General features: G+C 36.2%; 1 protein-coding gene across 1 annotated transcript; it reads left to right on the top strand.

Annotated features, from left to right (window-relative positions):
- Nucleotides 1-402: 402 nt before the first annotated feature.
- Nucleotides 403-20129, top strand: LOC148956563 (ubiquitin carboxyl-terminal hydrolase MINDY-3-like). The gene is made up of 3 exons (XM_089085961.1): nt 403-522; nt 9318-9442; nt 15371-20129. The coding sequence occupies exons 1-3, from the start codon at nt 432-434 to the stop codon at nt 16418-16420; spliced, it is 1266 nt and encodes a 421-aa protein (XP_088942087.1). The 5' UTR covers nt 403-431; the 3' UTR covers nt 16421-20129.
- The last annotated feature ends 139 nt before the right edge of the window (nt 20130-20268 follow it).

Genomic DNA, 20268 nt, shown 5'->3' with positions numbered 1-20268 from the left:
GACCAAATAGTAGAGCTTTCGTTTTACAATTTTTCTTTTTATCTTGGACGAAATAATGAGGATTTTTAAAAAAGACAGAAGAATTACCAACAACGCGGAGCACCTTTTCCTGTCTTTGTTTCGAAAGATTGGCGCAAAGTTAATATAACCAGGACCAGCCTTTTTGCAGTGTTTGTTTCGAAAAATTGGCGCTAAGTTTAAAATAACTAGACATAAAACGATGAAAAAATTGACCTAGAACTAATCCAAGTACACTTAAACAGACCATGCACGTGTTGCGGCGCAAGCCACTACACATGCAAAAGCATTTTTGACTATAGCACAGAAAATCGTTGTGTAGAACGCAAATTTACGCAGTTTTAGCCCACGATTTTAATGCTTTAGGAACTGACCGTCGTAACTTCTAGAAGACGAAGATTTGAATTTCGATAATGTCAAACCGAAATAGTATCTTCCAAGGATTAAACAACATTATATGGGGCCCAAACATACCTTTAGAGATTCTTGAAAGTTGGAGTGGAGGTAATCTCTAGTTTTAAAATTTTTGGTAAAATTATAGTTTAGCTACTTTTTGCTACTGAAGTATCTCCTGGGAAGGTATTTTGAAGTCCCTACCTCCACTCCTTTTCCCTTTAGAGGATAGCCTAGTGACTTTTGATGACCTTTAAAAATATTGGAGTTATAAAAGAGAAACCTTGCAAAATAGGGTAAATTTTTTGGAAGTTCATATTAGTGACTTCCAAATAGCCTAAAGTAAATATAGGCTACTACTCAATGCCTTTTTATGCTCTTTTTAAAGATAACAATCATTTTTGTCAGAAATGAAGGTAAAATTCTACTTTTGACTATCTTGGAAAGGGGTTAGGTTAAGAAAATGAAACTTTCAGGGATGGGTCTACAGGCTAAAGTATGTCCCGGGAAGATATTTTGAAGTACCCACCTCCACTCCTTCTCCCTCTAGAGGGTCCTGACCTTTGATGACCTTTAAAAATATGTGAGTTAGCCTATAAAAGTGGAACCTGGCAAAATAGATCTTCTGCTTAAATGAAGAACAACAAAATTGTTTTCAGCTTCACAACTTTGCTCAATCCCAATTTATATGGTTTTCAAGAAATGCAAATACATTTCTAAATTTTGAAAATAAACTATTTATATGTCTTAAAATTCTGCTCAAATAACTTAAATTGCATTTTCAAAGCTAAGGCCAGAGAAAAAGAAACTGATAACTGAAAATTAAGGTAAAATGTTGTTTTGTCAAAATTTCAATGGGTATAGACCTGTCATGTAGGCAAATTGCAGGACCCTCTAGAGGGAGAAGGAGTGGAGGTAGGCACTTCAAAATACCTTCCCAGGACATACTTTAGCCTGTAGACCCATCCCTGAAAGTCTCATTTTCCTAACCTAACCCCTTTCTAAGAAAGCCAAAAGTAGCTAAAGTAGAATTTTACTGAAATGAATTTCACCCCCACTACACCAATTCAGGGTATACATTTGCACATTAGGGAGAGGGTAAAGTTTATTTCTGATGCAAATGACCGGCCAGTTTAAACTTTACCCCCCCCCCCTCTAATGTGCAAATATATACCCTGAATTGGTATATAGGAGTGAAGGTAAAAGTCATTTCCAACAAAAATGACTATTATATGCTATTTGTAGAGAGCATAAAAAAAGGCATCAAGTAGGCCTAGTATGTTCACTTTATTTATAAGTCAATAATATTAACTGCCAAAAATTTACCCAAAATAGATCTTCTGCTTAAATGAAGTAGAAGAAATCTGTTTTCAGCTTTACAACTCTGCTCAATTGCAATTTATGAGGATTCAAAGATCAATAGCCTAGTAAAATAATGTGCAAGGGAATTATAGAGAATAGTCAATCTGGAATTGTCCCAGTTCAAGGTACAAATAGGACCACAACTAGTGATAAGGAAAGAGTTAAAGAGAGGTGGGCAGAATATTTTGAGAATATGCTAAAACAGGGCAGAGTTACAGAAAAAGATATAGAGGAAAATGAAAAAGTTTTTGAATTTTTGGATATGAAGGAGGATTTCTTTTATGAAGAAGAACTTGTAACAGTAGGGTGAACTTGGGTAAGTCCGTCCCTTTATCGAGTTTTTTTCAGCTTAATCTGGTCCCAAGATTGTTTTGGAGTTTCTGCCACAATAAAAACTATTTGATGTTGCTGTTGATCATACTAGTAATATTCCGCACAATCCAGAAAGTCCCCAAGTTTTGTTGTTTCCATGAGTTGCTACACCAAAGTAACCCATCTCAGGGAGGCCAAACTTACCCCGGGTCTGGGGGTAAATCCGGCACCTCCCAGGTAAATCTTATGTAAGTAGAGATAAAAATTATTTCACACTAAGACATGATAGAGGGTCCCTCTATGTACAGAAAAACCATACAAACCAAAAACTCTCGTTAATGGTTTGTATGTGCCACAGCGGAACATCAGCTTTCTGCTTATCATGGGGTAACTCCAACTGTGCTGGTTTTACCCCGTACATAGGATAATTCTCTGATAAATGTATTTTTTCAAATTGTTTATTGTAAATATGAAAAAGGTAATGACATACTTCAAATAATAGGATAAAAAAAAAAAGCAGTTTCAATTAGTATCAGAGAGAGTAGAGAAAGCAAACTTTTGATCACTTGCAGGCCCTAATGGGCTTCTTGTACAAGCAGATGATGTGCCAAATTTGGAATGATGGTAGACTGAAGGGACCAGCTCCAGAGAGCCTCAATGGTCCGGCAAAGATGTAGTTTTCTTCAACTTCGTCAATGTCATCTTTTATTGGCCAATTGTATGAATAGTCGGCTAGGCTCAGGCAGCAAAGATATTTTATACAAACAAGATTTTCATTGGGAAAATCAAGCACCCTTCCAATATACCAGCCTTGTTGATCTCGTTTGGTATTGTATGCTACAGCATAGTACTCATTTAGCTGTATGTTTAGCTTCTTTTCCTCCTCCTCTTCATGCTCACTGCCAACAGTATCATGGATATCCATTTTGTCAGTTGAGGATCCCGATGAGACATCAACGTCAGAGTCTTCACTGGAAAGATCATCTTTCTTTTTCAGTTTTGGCTTGAGCTTGTTCTTTTTTACTTTCCCTTTTTTGTTCTCTAGCTTTTCTTTTTTCTCTTTCTTTGTTCAAGCACTCTCAAAGCCTCTGCAGATGTGATTACTTCAGCTTCCCGGGCAACTCTCTGCCTACCGGATGTCCTGGATGCTGAGGCATCAAGAGAAGGGCAACGTACTGAGTCCAAGAGAAGTTCTTCAAAGGATTTGTCATGCGTATGATTCTTCTTCGGACTAACCAACACCAAAATGGTAATCTGTTCAGTTGCAGTATTCACCCTGGTAGTCACTCTTGTTAAATTCTGAGTCTCCGATTTCTTACTCTCAACATATTGTTTGAACTTGGCTGGATCAAACTTTGCGTTGTCGACCATGTTGCAGTTGATACACGCTGGAATAGCGGAATCGTAAATTCCTGTCGCTTGAAATGATTTTTGAATCAGTGAAGGGGTAAGGTAAGTCTCCCAGATCTGACATAAAATTTTCACGAGGCCTGGTCGTGACAAGACGTCACCTGGGTGTGCTCGTTGCCAGTTCATGAGCTTCTGCTCATAGGATGATTTCAGCCCTTTGAAAATAACCCTGTCAAGAGGCTGCAGAACATGGGATGCATGGGCTGGCAACTTGAGGATGGTAACTTTCTTCTCTGAAGTGAGCTTTGCAAGAGCCAAGGATAAATGGGAGCCATGGCCATCAAGAATAAGAAGTGCTTTTTCTTTCACCTGAGGAAGGAAAACATCTCTAAACCAGTTATAGAAAAGGTCCGCAGTCATCCATCCTTTCTTAGTAGCTGAATAACATGCATCTGGATCGTCCTGAATGGGTAGCCATGAACTCCAAGCGTTTTTTCCCGAGAAGACTACCAGTGGTGGCAGCTTCTCACCTGATGCATTAACACATGCGAGCACAGTTGTGTTATCACGCCCATTGCCACCAGTTCGCCACGTTGCTGGTAATCCTTTCGCACCAGCGATTTTAAGGCTATCGGGATCGCGACAAAATAAATTTTCGTCCAAGTTGAACCAAAATTCTGGTTTGTCTAAGATGTCAAGCTCGTCTGCTGTATTTTGTAGCAGTTCATCAAATCCTAGAATGATACAAGGATATGCTTGTTGCACAGCACTCAGGTTTTCAAGACGCTCAGGTTTCTTAAGCAAGATGTTATTTCTTTTCTTAAACCCAAACCACCAGTCCTCACCTGGCCGGTTGTTTGTGAAACGAGTACTGATTTTGTTCATGCTGACATGTTTTTGCACTTTGTCTAGGAACTGTTGTTTGGTAAGCCCCATGCCCCACTTTTCCATGACCTTCAGCGAATTTGCCATACTCTGCTCAACATCAGGAGGTAGGTCCAGAGCTCTCCCGAGAGTAACAGCGGGCGATTCGCGGAAAGTCCTTTGCTTCTTTGTCTGATCCATTAGTGTTGTCCTCGGTATGTTGTAAAATTTTGCAGCTTTTTTTAAAGACATTCGACATGATAGAACTTCATCTTTGGCTTGTTTAAGCTGTTCAGCAGTATATCTTCCACCTGCCCCCGTGTTGGTTTTTCGGTTGTACTTGCGTGGCATCTGGAAAAAATGCAGGTTTATAGTAACAATAGTAAAGCGTAGCTATTGTATAAGAAACGACAAGCCATATTGACAAATTCAAGCTTATAGCGCATCCAGACTATCCGTTTTCTAGAAAAATGGGATGGAAAATTGGAAGCAGGAAAAGCTGTCCAGACTTAACGTTTTTTTTTTAAAAATATCTGTATAAGTTTATCAGATATCCGCATCAAGGTTTTTTACTAGCCAAAACCTAGAGAAAACAAATTTAGAGCCTCAGTTAGACAATTTACCTTTTTTTGTTCTAAACCACATTAAAAAAACAAATTTTTATTTTCCACTTATGGCCTTGTTGGGGAGGGGAAATCTCTTGAAGATGGGGAGCAACAAATATTCTCTCATGAGAAAATTGTTGGCGTTTGCATCCTGAGAAAAACATCAGAAATTGTGTTTATTCCCTATGGGTACTCGTGAATTCAGCTATATTGTTACTGATTGACAAAGTTTAGAAAAAATTCATATCAATCACAGGCAGTATTTTGGTGTTTTTGACCCCAACCCCCTTTGCACTCAAATATATTCCCCTAAACGTGTCTACCATGCATTTGTTTTTCTGTTAGAACCAAAAATCCGATGTTATCTAGTGTTTCATTGGAAAGCAATCCGACGATACTAGGTTTAATATTAACTTGGCACAATGCGATTCTTCAATGTCTAATTACTTTCAGCTTTGACAGATTTAGCTGTTAATAATAGTATTGATTTTCATGGGTGTAGCGAGGGGGCAGCTGCACTCCCCCTCTAGACCTTCAAATTTACATTAGATATGGCTGAAAAAGCAGATGGTTTGGAAAAAGCAGTTTATAAAACTCCATCACACTATCGACTTGGGTCAAGACAGTGAATAAACTAAACTAAAAAAGATTTGTATATATCATTTTCATGTCTGTAAACCTTTATTATTGAAAAAAAACATAATAAACAACTGGAAGATGCAAGAAAATTACATAAAAAGTGAAAAATATTAAAGCAAAATCTTATGCAAAAAATTAAGACACTCAAATCTGAAAAAAGTATTTTCGATCAAATTAAAATCAAAAAAGGAATTTATTCAAGGTTTTCTCATAACGTTAAGTATATTTTTGGCATAATCCTTCTTTTCCAGTTCCATTTTTCAGTTGATATCGCTCCTTTTCGTCAAGATCTTGAGATCAAGGAATAGTTGACAAATACAATTCACTGAGATCTAGGCTAGAGCTGCAGAAGACTAGCAAATTATATGAACGGGGAATGTTCGGCCCCCCGTGTCGAAATTTACCCTGTACAGGGCAAGTCCGACATGCCGGAGTTACCCCGAATGGGGTGTTTTCCGGGGTAAGTCCGACACCCCTAGTTTCTCCTGACTGGCTTGAGGATAAAATACTAATAAATTACAGTAAATACTTCAACTATCCTATTAACTCATCAGCTATTTACAATCATTCCATCCTCTCTTTAGTTTTCCGCACTATCATTTAAAAATTACTACCCACCTCATGACCAGCAAAGATGCCCTCCTCGAAATTTCAAAATTTTGTCACCACAAGAGGGGTTAAAAATGGCGGCAATACTGAACACTGTTGTCAAGTACCAAGCCAAAGGAAGAAAATGAAGTACAGAACCACAGATGTCTGTCTTCACTGAATCAGATAAGACGGGGGTGACGGAGTTACCCCGGTGTCGGACTTACCCAAGTTCACCCTACTAAAAGGGTTTATTGCTTAAATGATATTGAAGAAAACTATTTTTAGCTTTACAACTTTGCTCAATCCTAATTTATGAGGTTTCAAAGGTCAATAGCCTAGTAAAATAATGTGAGAGGGAATTAATAGGGAATAATCAATCTGGACTTGTCCCAGTTAATGGTGCAAATAGGACCACAATTAGTGATAAGGAAAGAGCTAAAGAGAGGTGGGCAGAATATTTTGAGAATATGATAAATCAGGATGGAGTTACAGAAAAAGATATAGAGGACAATGAAAACATTTTCAGGATAGATCTTTCAGGGATGGGTCTACAGACTAAAATATGTCCATAGAAGGTACATCCTCTCCTTCTCCCTGTAGAGAGCAGTGACTTTTGATGACCTTTAAGAATATTGATGATGTAAAACTGGTGTTTATTTTTCATTTATTTATTAATACCAAAATACAGTAAGCTTTAACAAGCTTGTTGCACTAAACAATTATAAAAAAGTCTATGACAATGTTGACAACATAACATAAACATACAGTAACTGAAACATACACTCTGAAAACATAATAACTGAAACATACTATAGCATACCAAAATAACTGAAACATATCTGTTAATAATTGAAACATATCAAAAAGTAAGCCTACAAAATAACTGAAAACATACTGGTCACAAATCAGCTAATACAAAAGTAAAAATATTCTCAAAATAGATGGTGATAAGACCTAGTATAGAAATCTTTAGAGGCTAAACTACTTTTGAAAGACTAGACAATGGTACTTGCAACTATTTCTGATGGAAGTAAATTTCTGTTGGTGTTTATAAAAATATTGGTGTTGCAAAACCTTGCAAAATAGATTTTCTGCTTAAAGGAAGTAGAAGAAAACTGCTTTTGGCTTTACAACTTTGCTCAATCCCAATTTATAGGGTTTCAAAGATCAGCAAATACATTTCCTAAATTTAGAAGAAAAAACAAATATTGATATAGGTTAAAATTCTACTCAAATAACAGGAATTTCACTCTCAGCACTAAAAACAGAGAATGATTAAAAGGAACTGATAACTGGAAAAAAAATGATAACTGGAAATTAAGGAAATTTTGTTTTATCAAAATTTCAATAGGTATAACCCTGTCAAGTAAGCAAATTTCAAAGACTAAGAAATAAGAAGAGGGTTAACATAGAAGCTTGGCAGTACCTTCTGTTTTTGGCCCTGGATTCATTACCAAAAGTATCATTTCCTTAACCTAACTTGTTTGCAAGATAGCAAAAAGTAGCTAAACTAGAATTTGTTTATGTTTCAATAATGTCAATGCACAATTGTTTTCTTTTTAATCAAGCAAAACATGCCTAACAACATAATACTCTTCTGGCTTGACCAAGAGCCTGATTCAAGGCTGTTCAAAGGGGTAGTCCAGTAAACATTTAAGAACAAATAAACCCTCAATCAAAATTTATTTATTCAAATTTCACTTACCAACATATTAATTACTAGTAGAGTAAGGTAAATTTACAGCTTACAAAGTAATTTACCTAGGATGAAAGTGAATACATCACTTGATGTCTTTTTTTATGTGTTTTAATAATCAATTATTTTTTGAGCCCTTAAAAGGTCTAAAAACTAACCTAACTTGAAAAAAATTAAAAATAGCCTCAAACCCCTCAAAAATGATATTGAAGCAAAGTCAGTTTTGGTAATTGGGCATTGGACATCAGTTTTGAGGGGTATCTGGCTCTTCTTAAGAATTTCTGCAATAAATTTGGAAAAATTTTCATTACTGATCTATGAAATATATGAACATACTGCTTGGTGCCTTTCTTATGGTCTTTCTGAATATGATAGTTGTTTTACTGAAAAATCTAACTTTAAGCCCTTTGAAAAATGATACATTTTTTTTTTATATTCATAGCCTTATATAAATTTATCATTTTTTTTACAATTTAAAAACCATATTTATATTATAATTCATCATTACAGCAATACTTACAATTATGCAGATTCACATTATTTTTGATTTTACTATCTATTCTATTCTGCAAACTAATATTTTTATGGACAAAAGAATGCTTCAACTTGGTTATTATCACTAGTTGAGGGGTAGCTGGCTCTTCTTAAGAATTTCTGCAGTAAATTTGGAAAAATTTCCATTACTGATCTATGAAATAGATGAACATACCACTTGATACCTTTTTTGTAGGCTACATTCTTCTTTTTGTGATCATTCTTTTTTTTCTGCTGTTCTCTTCTTTACCTGTTTTTAAAAAGAAGAATGTTTTGCAAATCTGACAGAAAAGGTCATAAATTTGATTTCCAAGATGTAATCTCAAAGTTGACCATGTTTCACATAGAGCTGTTAGTAACAGTATTCTGCTGATTTTTGCCACATATTTTCAATGTCTCTGCATAATTTTGGGCTCTTTCTCTGAAGGTATGTTTTTAAGGTTTATGCATGTTTGGTTGTTTTGCTCTCATGTTGTTGAAGAGTATTTGTGATTACTCCATTATTACTGAATGGTTGTAAAGCTTGATTGTTCCCTAGCTTGAATACTATGGGGGGGGGGGGACATTCCAACGTTTCCATGGGAAACAACTCTTGCACTATGACAAAATAAAAACAATTACTAACTTCTAGTGCAATATATTGCTTAGTATAAAATGGGCTAGCTTTGAGTTAGATAATAAATAGATAGAGTAATTCTCCTTACAAAACGCTTGAATGTGTAAAGTTATTATGGTTGTAAATTCAGAGACAAAGTGCACACTTAGATCACATTATAAAAAAAATGTGTTGCAGCAAAACAACAGAAGTAAAATTAGTAGAGAGGGTGCAAGAGGAAGGAAAAGGATTACAAGATACTCAAGTTGCAACAAATTGCTTTTCAGTGATTGCATATGCAGGTTTTTTCAGGCAAGGCTCTTCAGAACATTATTTTGTTTCTAATTTGCTCTTACAGGTTTTAGCTTTTCCAAGCAATGTCCTGCTGCTCTTGTTCAAGAAACAGGTGGCCCCTGTTCCATGCTTGCACCTCTTCAAGCATTCTTGTTAAAGAATTTATGGTATATGTGTGGCACATTTGAAGTAAGTAAGTTTAATCTTTTATTCTTGAATTTCAATACTTGATTTCAGATGAGTGTGTTATGACTAAGCAAAGATTGTTATGCTAAAACACAGAGGGATTTATGTTTCCTCTGTCAAATTAGTTGATCTGAGCTATTTCTGAAGGTGATTTTAAGAGACAGTAGCGTCATGGGGTGCCACCCAGCAAAACTGATACAAAAAAAAGTTGGTTCTATTGGGTTTTTTTTAGGTTTTTTCAAATTTGACTGAAAAAAAAAACAAAAAACATCTGCCCTCTATGTTTTTCTTTTTTTCTTTTTTAATGACAAATAATTTTAAAATAAAAGAATCCAAACTGTTAAGGTTGGATCCTAATAAACCTAAGATCATTTATCTAAAATTCAGACCAAAAATAACCTTGTTTTGAGTTGTATTGTTCTGTGGGGCATGAGCATAGGCAGCATATTGTCTAGGGGGGGGGCAGTCGAGAGTGTGATGGAGTTGTATCAACTGCTTTTTCCAAACCATCTGCTTTTTCAGCCATATCTAATGCAAATTTGCAGGTCTAGGGGGGGCAGCTGCCCCCTCCCTACGCCCATGCTGTGGGGCATTTTTACTTTGTCATTGATGCTTGTAATTATAGTTCATGTTAAACCAATGTTAAAGTGCATAAGGCTCCTATTTTGTCAGTTTTTTCCCCTACTAATTAACCGTTTCTTGAAGGTAGGATAAGAACAGTCAGTGGAGCAAAGCAGTTTATATGGCTGAATTACTAAATAACAAACTCTGAAACAAGAAAATTTATAAGCCCAATCTACAACCTGAAAAATTTCAGAATCCAAATCCACAATCTTTTTCCCTAGTGAAGCTGTCAAAATCACAATTTAAATTGAGAACTTACCATCCCAAGTGTCAGCCGAGCAGCATTTTCATGATATAAATTGTCAGTAGAGGGAGATTTAACAGTCTGACTTGTCAGTGGAAAAAGTTTCAGTTTTCTATTGTCTTTGGTAATAACCTTGGCAATGCAAATTTAGTGAAACCTATGAATCAAAAGAAAGAACAAGGCTCTTAAAAAGCTCATGATATTAAAAACCATTTATAGATATGGGTCTGACACTTGAAAGCAATTTTCCCCGCAAAGGAGGGTGTAAATTTTTTATTAATTCCAGCTTTTTTTAATTCAAAATTTTCAGTGTTACATAAAGAGTCTTTGCAGCTACTTTAGGTGGGCATCCCCCCTGTGTGAATGCAAGCTCAGAACCTTAAGAGAATGGTACATAATTTTCTTTTAAAATTTGAATTAAAAAATTCTTTTAAATTTGGAGCTAGGAATGTAAATGATCTTTTAACAGTGGAAGCCTGATTTTTAATGCGTATTTCTGAGAATGTCCCTATTTTTGCACATTTCAATGCAAGTTTAAAAAATTACACATTAAAAGAGAAGAAAGGCTGTGCTAACTCGGCTGAACTTAAAGCTAACTCACGCCATTTGTGTGTGCATAAGGAATATGGTTTCTGTGAATATGCTGCTCACTGACCCAAAGGCAAAAAAATAAATTACAGCAAGTCATATTGGATAAAGCAACCACATGCAAATTTCGGCCCTCAGTTCCGATCCCTTTCGTCACTTAAAAGGTATCAGAATTTTTACTAAAGCCTCCTGCTATTTTTGACGATTTTTTGTTCTGGCACAGCCAAAAACAACAAGAGAGAAACGTTGCTATTTACTAAGTCTACTTCATTGTATAGTTGATTATTACCTGACTGATCTAATTTAATAAGGATAGTAAGGACAGTTGTTCCCTCATAGGTATGAGTGTATTCAGAGCTATTATGTGCATAATTTAATATTTTCTTATGACTTCTAATTTGTCTCAAAGGAGTATGTGTGCCAAACCTTTAGGGGAGGGTGGGGTTGGTTCGGACAAAATTTTTTGGTTGGATGCAGCTTCTGTCCCAATCAGTATCCATCTTCCGTTTTCATCTTAAAAGAAAGAGATTGTGTCCAAGATTTGTCAGGAATTTTGGTAGACTTTTATCTTTCATCTTCAGACAAAAAAATCCAACAATAAAAAAAAATAATTGTCTGAAGTTACCCTACTGTGTGGGGTGGGTTCGGACATGGTGTGGGGTTACTTCGGACAGCAGTAATATGGGTTCGGCAACCTCACAGATTAAAGAAAAAAACGCCATTTACTGAAAATTTGAATATGTATAAAAGTAAAACAAGCAAAATGAAAGTTGAAGAAAAAAAATCAAGTAATTTGAACCAAAGCTCACAGGAGCTCTGTCTCACGTTGTAGCTGCTGAGATAACATTGAAAAGTGAGTCCTCGCTTTTTCCGTTCAGTCCCTCCAGTGGCAGTTGGTCATGGAAGAGAAAGAACAATGTCGTTTGAAGAGACGAAGGCTTTGTCCTCAATATCCGGAAAAATGAACCGTGCTCCATTTCTGCAAAGGAACAAGACTTCTAGATTGCTTCCAGTTTTTCCTTTTATCTGGCCAACGTAGAAGATATCCGACTTCTTCGATTTGCCCAATTTGAATTTTACCAGAGCATAGCTATCTGTTTGAGCTTGGTCAATATCAAAAGGTTCAAGGTTCTCTTCTACATCTCCACAGTGAACAGACTCGTCGCTTGAGGAGTCGCTCGGGGCAACAGGTTCAGAAAGAGTCTCCGCCTCATCGGTTACATCGTCTTCGTTAAGCTTGTGGACCACGCTGTTCTTACGTTTCTTTGTAGATGGCGTCGGCTTGGCCTTCTTTTCCTTTTTAGCTACGATCTCTTCTTTCTCAGGGGTGTCAGTGAGAATACGGGTCCTCCCTCTGTTGCGATTCGCACGTCCTGGAACAGTAACAGCCCCCACTCGAGGAAAAGGTCTTATTTCTTAGGGCGACCTTATGAAAGAAGAAATTGGTGGTCCAGCTTCGGAGTTGGCTTGCGACGAGGGGCTCCGCGAACTGGTTGTTTGGTCTAGCGGCCTATCCGTCACAAAGGATGGGGCAAAAGCTCCCTCTGGGAATACATCGCGATTGAATGGAAAGATTCCAGCTGCTTGAAACGCAGAGACTATGTTGGATGCACTGAACTTGTTGTTGGAACCCTGCTGAGTGAGGCTACTTCATAAATTTAAATGCGCTGTCCAGGATGCAACTGCAGCCTTTCATTGAAGCGCTCTTTCAGTGCACCCTTGAAAGGAGAAAGCACTCGTACGTCAAGTGGCTGAAGCTTGTGGGAGAAGTGGGGTGGGAATGTCAACAGTGTCACGTGATTTTGCTTACAGTGTTTGATCACACGTACATCCAGATGGCTATCATGGTTGTCCATGAGCAGTAGGATGGGAGTCTCTTCATCTGGCTTGGTTATTTTCGTGAAGTGTCGCATAGCCTCCAAGAACAATTCGCCGTTGACCCAACCACTAGGGTGCGCAAGCCCAAGGCAACCAGGGGGGCCTTCGTTTGCCATTCTAGGTATGAAATTCACTCGCGGAAAAATGAAGACCGGTGGAATAGTTGCTCCAGACGCACTGGCGAAACATACAGCAGTCATGTTTTGACCTCTTTCTGCAGACACAGTCTGACCAACCTGTTTTTGTCCAGTTTGTGCTAGGACTTTTGGTGGTGGAAGCACGGTGACTATACCTGTCTCGTCAACGTTCCAGATGCGATCAGCCGTCAGTTTGGCTCCAAACCTTCCATAGACATCAAGTAGCTTGTCAAAAAACGTCTGAACGACAGTTTTGTTGAAGCCGGAGGCTCTCGCCTGACTTGTGGCTTCTGGCTTCCTCACCGAGATGTCTGAATTCCGCTTCAGAAATGCAAGAAGCCAGTCCTTTGACGCTGCTTCATTGAAACACCAGTTTTCTGGTACAGAAATGTTATTCGGACGGGTGTAAGAGTAAGCAAATTTTCGTGCTTCAGTTATTGTCAGTCCATGGTTCATTCTCGAACAAGTGCGAAAGTAGTCGGCTAGTTTTCGCTCGTGTTCGCTTTCAAAAACTTGCCTGTTATGTTTTGGTCTCGTCGGGAAGTTTATCTGCAGTGGCCCAGGCTTTTCGTTGACACTTTTATCCGCTTCTCCTGTCTGCGGCCTCGAGCGCCTGACATAGCCCAGTAGCGTGGACTTCTTTATGCCGAACTTTTCTGTAATTTGTCTCAATGTGCCTTCCTTTTTCAGATAAGCCCCAACTGCTTTCTTCATGTTTTCTAGGTTAACGGGAGGGTCTTGTCGCTTCCTTTTGTATGATCGAGGCATTCTGAAAGAAACTGTTTTTAGTAACAAGTAATGAAATGCATATTAAAAGTTACACGATATGAAAAAAAGAGGAAAAGTTGGAAATACTGACCACAAAAAAGTGTCTGGGGTGGGTTCGAACAATGTCCGAATCCACCCCACTACCGTTGTCCGAAGCAACCCCACCAGCGATAAAAAGTCTGAAACCTCACTGACGCTGTAACTACTATAGATGCCGCTAAAAACTAAAATTTAAACAACTTAGCACTGCCATAGTTAAACGCTGCAACTGTCAGCAAAATTCAATGACTAGTAATAACGGCCAAATAAAATCACAAACAAAGAAAGATACAGGACGCCACACCCACCTTTTTTCGGTTTTTCTCAAATATTTCAAAAACGATTGCACGTGTGATAACCAAACTACATACTCAAGTAGGGTACTAGATGGCACGTCTATGGTATTTTTTTGCTGAATTTTAGAGGGCGTTGTAGGAAGAGAGGCTCTTGTCCAGACTCACCCCGTGTCCGAACCAACCCCACTCTCCCCTATCTCTTATTTTCATAGGATTGAGCCAGTAATCTTGTAATTAAAGATCATCATTTAATTATTATCATCATTCAGAAGAAACAGGAAGGTAACTTAAAATTCCAGCCTAACATGTTCGGCCATTCATAATAATCATTTGAGGATGAAAGCATGGGCTTATTCATGACTGATAAATAATTAGGACATAGCAAGGGACAAATTAGCAGAGTTTCACCTTTAAAGAGGAATTTATAATTAGAGATTATTCCTTAAAAGTTCTAAGTTTGTATGTTTTGTGTGATATTGTTTGATCTGATCATTTGGGTAGAACCAATCATGTCATTCTAGAGATCTTCTTGTTTTAGAAAATTGGAAGTTATTCTGTGTCCCTTCTCCTCAATAACTCTCTTCTACTATTATACATAGTCATGCTTAGGATTGAGTATGCATGTGTTCTCTCACTAGTAATTATATAACTTCACCAAAGTGTCTGCAAAATCGGTGTAAAAGGGCATCAACACTCCTGCGATTGGTCTAAAAACCGCCTCTATCACTTGAAAAGATAGAAGCTACGTTTTTTAAGACGTGGTTTTGTCGGTATTCCCTGTTGTTTGCCTTTCCTTTCAGCAGAGAAAATTTCCAGAATAGTCCTTACAAAGTTCTATGCAATGAGGATAACTCCTAGTAGCTTGACAATCATCTGATGTCCTATTGGCATCTCAGACAATATCCTAGTGGATTTAAACCTCTATCGGAAGATTTTCCTCAGACAGTTTTTGTTTAAAAAAAACAACAAAATTTATAATAATTGTAGTGTTATTGTTGTGTTGTAAGTCTTGTTAAAAAGAATATAATTACCTATTTTTAAATTGTTTTTTTATATCAAATGAAAAAGTTATCTTGCCCCAACATTATTCTTCTTCTTACATATTTTAGCCCTATTATTTGTTAAATTTTCAAGTGTTGGTCGGTATTTTCTATGTCTTCTGTTTTAGTGGTTTGGTTTGGTTAACATTAGGTTAGATATGGTAGGCGTTAGGTTTTTTTCATGAGGTTTAGTTCCCCCACAGTGGGAATACACCATAGATTTTAGTAATATTTTCTGCTTTTAGGCAGAATCTAATGGGTAATTTTTTAGGTAAGGTATTTTCCCATATTAACTAGAATTTTTCTTGTCATTACAGGCTTCAGACAAGACTGTTGAAGTTGCGTTTGTTAAAACTCTAGAAGAGATTCTTATTCAAGCATGTTCAAACCACCAACTCATCACCGTAGTTTATTTAGAAGATGACACTGAAGGAGATGCGATTAGAGCAGCTAACAATGAAATAGAAACGGATATCCATTCGTTTCAGTCGAGACTTGTAATTGAAGAGATCGCAATCCCAGAATTAAACACAAAATTAAGCCATTGTGTTCGACATCTTAAGAACAAGTTTGGAATATTGAGTTTCCTGTACTCTGTCATTTTGACTCGTGGCATTGAAGTATTGCAGGAAGATATGGCAGAGAGTTGTGAACCCTTAATAGAGCCAGTTCATGCTCATGGCTCTCAAGCACTTATTAATTTATTTATTACAGGAAGAGCGGTCACAAATGTTTGGGACGGTGACGTGAATATAGAGGGATTTCTTCTTAAAGGAATTGTCGAGCAATCTTCCATTGGTTATCTATCCCTTATGGAGCATTTAAAATACTTGAGTGTAGGGAGCTACTTGAAATCTCCATTGAACCCTGTGTGGGTGATTAGCTCAGAAACCCACTTAACAGTTATATTTTCCCCAGATAAGAAGCTAGTTTCAGAAGAAACTTCTTGTGAGAAAGCCTTTAGAATTTTTCAGAGTTTTAATTCTGATGGTGATAAATTCATTTCTAGTGATAAGCTTGGAAATGTGCTTAGAGAAATTGGCCTTGAATCAGATCCAGACTATGTAGCTCTAATGAAAACAAAGCTCGATCCAGAGGCTCTTGGGATCATACTCCTACCAGCATTTATGGACGAATATTTCCCCAAGAGGACGAGATCAGTACCTGACAAATTTGAAATTTATCATTGGAATGGTCTCTCCAAATCAAACAAAGATGGCGTTGTGACTTTAAAGCATGGAATTGCCCTCACAACTGAAAGTGGTTTAAAATATAGAGAGGATTTTGATAGGCTTGAAGTGGTTTTGCGTACAAAGTGGCAATCCATTGAACTCTTATGGGATTCAGTTCTACCATTGATTGACTAATTGACTTTTTAGACGTTCATCAGTCTAGGCGGCCAGCTCCAGTTTTAGAATCGACTTAATCGGCTTTTATCTATATAACAAAATGACATAAAAATTTAATCTATTTACGACAAAATGAATAAGAAAAATAATTATTGAATGAAATTATTCTTGTATGAATCTATTGGAGTTAAGGTAGTTTAACTTAAACTCTAAATATTTTGATAAAGAAACAGATAAAAGAAGGTTTTTTTAATGAAACTGTTGTTTGTCAATTTTCTTTGTTGTTTGTTTGACAAAATTAGTTGATTTTGGCTGTGTGTGGAAAGATTGAATAGTTGTCTGTGTGTGATAGATATGTACATTCATTCTTTTTTCTTCTTTTCTCTGAGTTCGTGTTTAGACTCCTGAAAAATTTTTAAGACACCAAAGAATATTTGAACACAAGGAGTCTTATAGGTTTTATTCCATGTACCATTGATGCTAAGTTACACAGTTAGTTTTGAAAGATAATACAGCTTTGTTCTGTCCTTTATGTTACTGGCTAATGTAATCTACAGTAGCTCATTTTTAATATGCTAAATTTTTGGTGCAATCTAAACTGAGAGAAATAGATAATTCAAGGTTTATATTTCTTGTGAAACATGAAAATGAGTGACAAGCTTGCAGATCTTGCTTTCTGCAAGAGGAAAAGATACTTATATCATATCAGATCAGTCCATCTACCAAGCCTTTTTTCATACTTTCTGGGTTTTCATACTGTTTGGGTCTATACTTGTTGAAAAAATAATACGAAATTTCCCGCGATTTTCAAGCAATTTTTGTTGTGGTTTCCAATCCAAGGAAATACAAAGCAAATTTCAAAAATGAAGGTTCGGCTGATCGATAAAGCTGAATTTTCAACGTTTCGCATTGAAACTTAGTATCAAGAACAACAAAATAAAAACATTCTTTGTCCATTGGGCCATCTTAGCTAATTCATGCTTTAGAATCTTTATTTTATAAGATTTTTGTTTCAGTTGCTTCAAAATTGTGAATTTTGTAGGACAGTACATTTTTGTTAGTGTTGCCAATTTGAACTGTGAAAATAAATTAGCACAACTAATTGATTAAGTTTTACAATGCTTTCCGTGAAAATTTAAACATTAACAATATCTTAATTCCGAAAAACAACTAAGTCTTCAAAGAAAAGCTACACCTTCTAAGGCTGTTTGGTACCATTTGTTTTAGCTTATTTTTCGCTGATATTTCACCACCTATCTTTTCAAATTCGGCACCCACTACTTCAAGAAACTGCATATTTGCAGTTATTTCTTAAAAACTGAATTCCTGATTTTTTTCAGCTACATAATTGTTGTCTAGGTCTCCTCTTTACCTAGCATTGCTTTTATAAAAGCATTGTTAATGTCCTTTGTACTTCAAAACCATTGAATTGCAGCAAAGTAATATTTCGAGAACTGGTAAACCTCGATGAAGAATTTTTTAGCCGCGTATTTTTATGTGTATTCCTCATAAGCCTCCTGGTGGATCAATTAGATACATATCTTAAAAGGAGGCCATCTTATTCCATCTCTGTATGACTAGGTTTATTTTTACCTGGAAACAGCATTAATTTTACTCGCATTAATGATTCTAATTTGAAGCACCACGTACAAAAAAAGAGAAAAATTAAAAATAAATAAAACTTAATTCATAATTACCCTAGATGTCAAGTTTAAACCAAACAAGACCACGAAATAATCGATTTTAAAGAGGACTCGTTGTCTTTCTTTCTTTTTTTACGCAGGGCTGGGTTATTCTGTCAATGGTTTTAAGCTACCAGAATGCAACCCCATAAATCCACTGGGGATCCTGATTTAAAAAAAGAAAAATAGATGCTCGTAATTGTAGTTCGAAATTTTAGGGGAAAATTTGGAAATGGGTTGGACAGGTAGGCCTCGTACTTCAACGAAAATAAGGAACTAATAGAACGTGTCCTTTAATTCAGCTGATTGTCTGCTTGTTTTATTTAAAGGAAAACTTTGTGTTTAATTATTATTAGTTCAACATTTAAGCAATAACAAAAACAGCATAGAACTTTGAATTTGTTGATTAGTTTTATGTTACAATATATGTTGTGCGAATTTGGCCTTTTAAATGCTACACTATTGAACAAGAAAATAAAGTATGAAAAACAAAACAAAAACACGAAAATAAACCAAAAATTGTATTATCCTGTAGGAGGCCTTGAAAAGCAGAATTAATAATATAAGTATGTTGAGATGCGTAAAATTAAACAACTACTGTAATTTCTTCTTTTTTTCTTTTTAACTCGTTTTTTTTTCTTGGTTGTACAATATTTTTTTTAAATTACCACGTAGAGATTTTATGTAAAAATTTGATCAGTTTTAGTACCCAACAGTAAAAAAGGTCCAAATAGATTTCTTGAATGACTGAATGCCCAAAGGCATTGAATTTCAAAAGAATAAGCTAGGATACATTCTCAAATCTAGAATTCCTGTTACAAAACAAGGAACAAGTTGATTTCTTCGTATCAGAGTGGATAACATGCACAATTTTGCATTGCTTATGTGTGACAATTAAGCCTAGAAGCAAATCGAAATTAGCCTACTAATTAAAATCAAGAGGACCAATATGACCAAATTTTAATATTCGACCAAGTCCTTTCATATCTACTATGGATAACAATGTATATACTTTTAGAATAATATTCAATAAATATACTTTTCATGAATTCGAAATTAAATTAAAATCGACCTAAGAGTTTCAAGAAAAAGCAGGAAATGTTGCTCTGTAAGTAGCTTTTACAGCAAGAGATATAACAGAAAAACGAAATGATTTTGCCAATTTGCTTCCCTCTAGTAATTGTTCCCTGCTTCTTAAAACCGTCAGCTAAATGGAGAATTTGCTGAATAGGCTTTTTTAATGCTACTTTTTCTATTTTTTATTATTATTATTTGACGATATTCTGCTGTATATATTTTTTGGCTACGAAAAAGAAAATCCAGAATCTCATTCGGCTGGTTCTAAATAAAAGCGAACCAAGTTTTTTTTTTATCATTAAGTTCAGCTACTTAATGATATGGTATGATGTGGTGTAGCTGAATTGTCATTTATTTAATAAAGTTTTGCAGCAGTTTCTGAAGTGCGCTAATGATCTTTGGTTTCTTTTGATAGTAACAATGATTCAAATTTCTTTCCACTTGTTCTGGTTCGTTGCTCTCAACTTTAAATTGAAGAATGGTCATATTTTCCATGTCAGAATGCTCTTGTAATTTTTCACCACTTAAAAAAAATAATAATGTAAAATAGTGGGTTCAAATTTGACCCTTTAACTTGGGGGAACCAATATTTTGGAATTACATTTCTGAATTTGGTTTACCTCAATACTGAACCTTACAATTTTAGGAAAATTTTCACATTAAAGACCAATAGCTCTTAACGCATTGAAATCGTTTATTGCATGAAACTGGAAGATCTTAGCACATTCTTTCATCTTTCTTCCGAGGATTCATTAAACAAGAAAAAAATAATAAAAAAGAGCATACAAAACTGCCTGGGCAAGAAAGTAGCCCAAAACTGTTAGTTGTTTTGGCTATATTTACCTTGAGGGCCTCATAATGCGGGGGGGGGGGAGGTGTACCACAAGAGAGTCAAAAGGTAAAATAAAAAGAAATAAAAAAAGGCAGGGGACACCTGCCCCCCCCTTCCCGGGCCTAGAAACGCCACTGCTTGAGAGTCACGACTCCTTGACCGTCTTGTGACTGGCTTGTGCTGAGCCCTAGTTCCCAGAAATTCCCGTCGCTTGTTCATCCGCCTTACTGCATTCAAACTAATTATGAAAGCCTACAATATTTCAGAATAAACAA

This window comes from Artemia sp. Qi Xiang Cuo, chromosome 1, assembly GCF_049724085.1.
Source record: "Artemia sp. Qi Xiang Cuo chromosome 1, ASM4972408v1, whole genome shotgun sequence".
In the NCBI taxonomy this organism is placed as follows: domain Eukaryota; kingdom Metazoa; phylum Arthropoda; class Branchiopoda; order Anostraca; family Artemiidae; genus Artemia; species Artemia sp. Qi Xiang Cuo.
The sequence above is the reverse complement of the archived record's forward strand: the minus strand, read 5'-3'. Positions and strand labels throughout refer to the sequence as shown.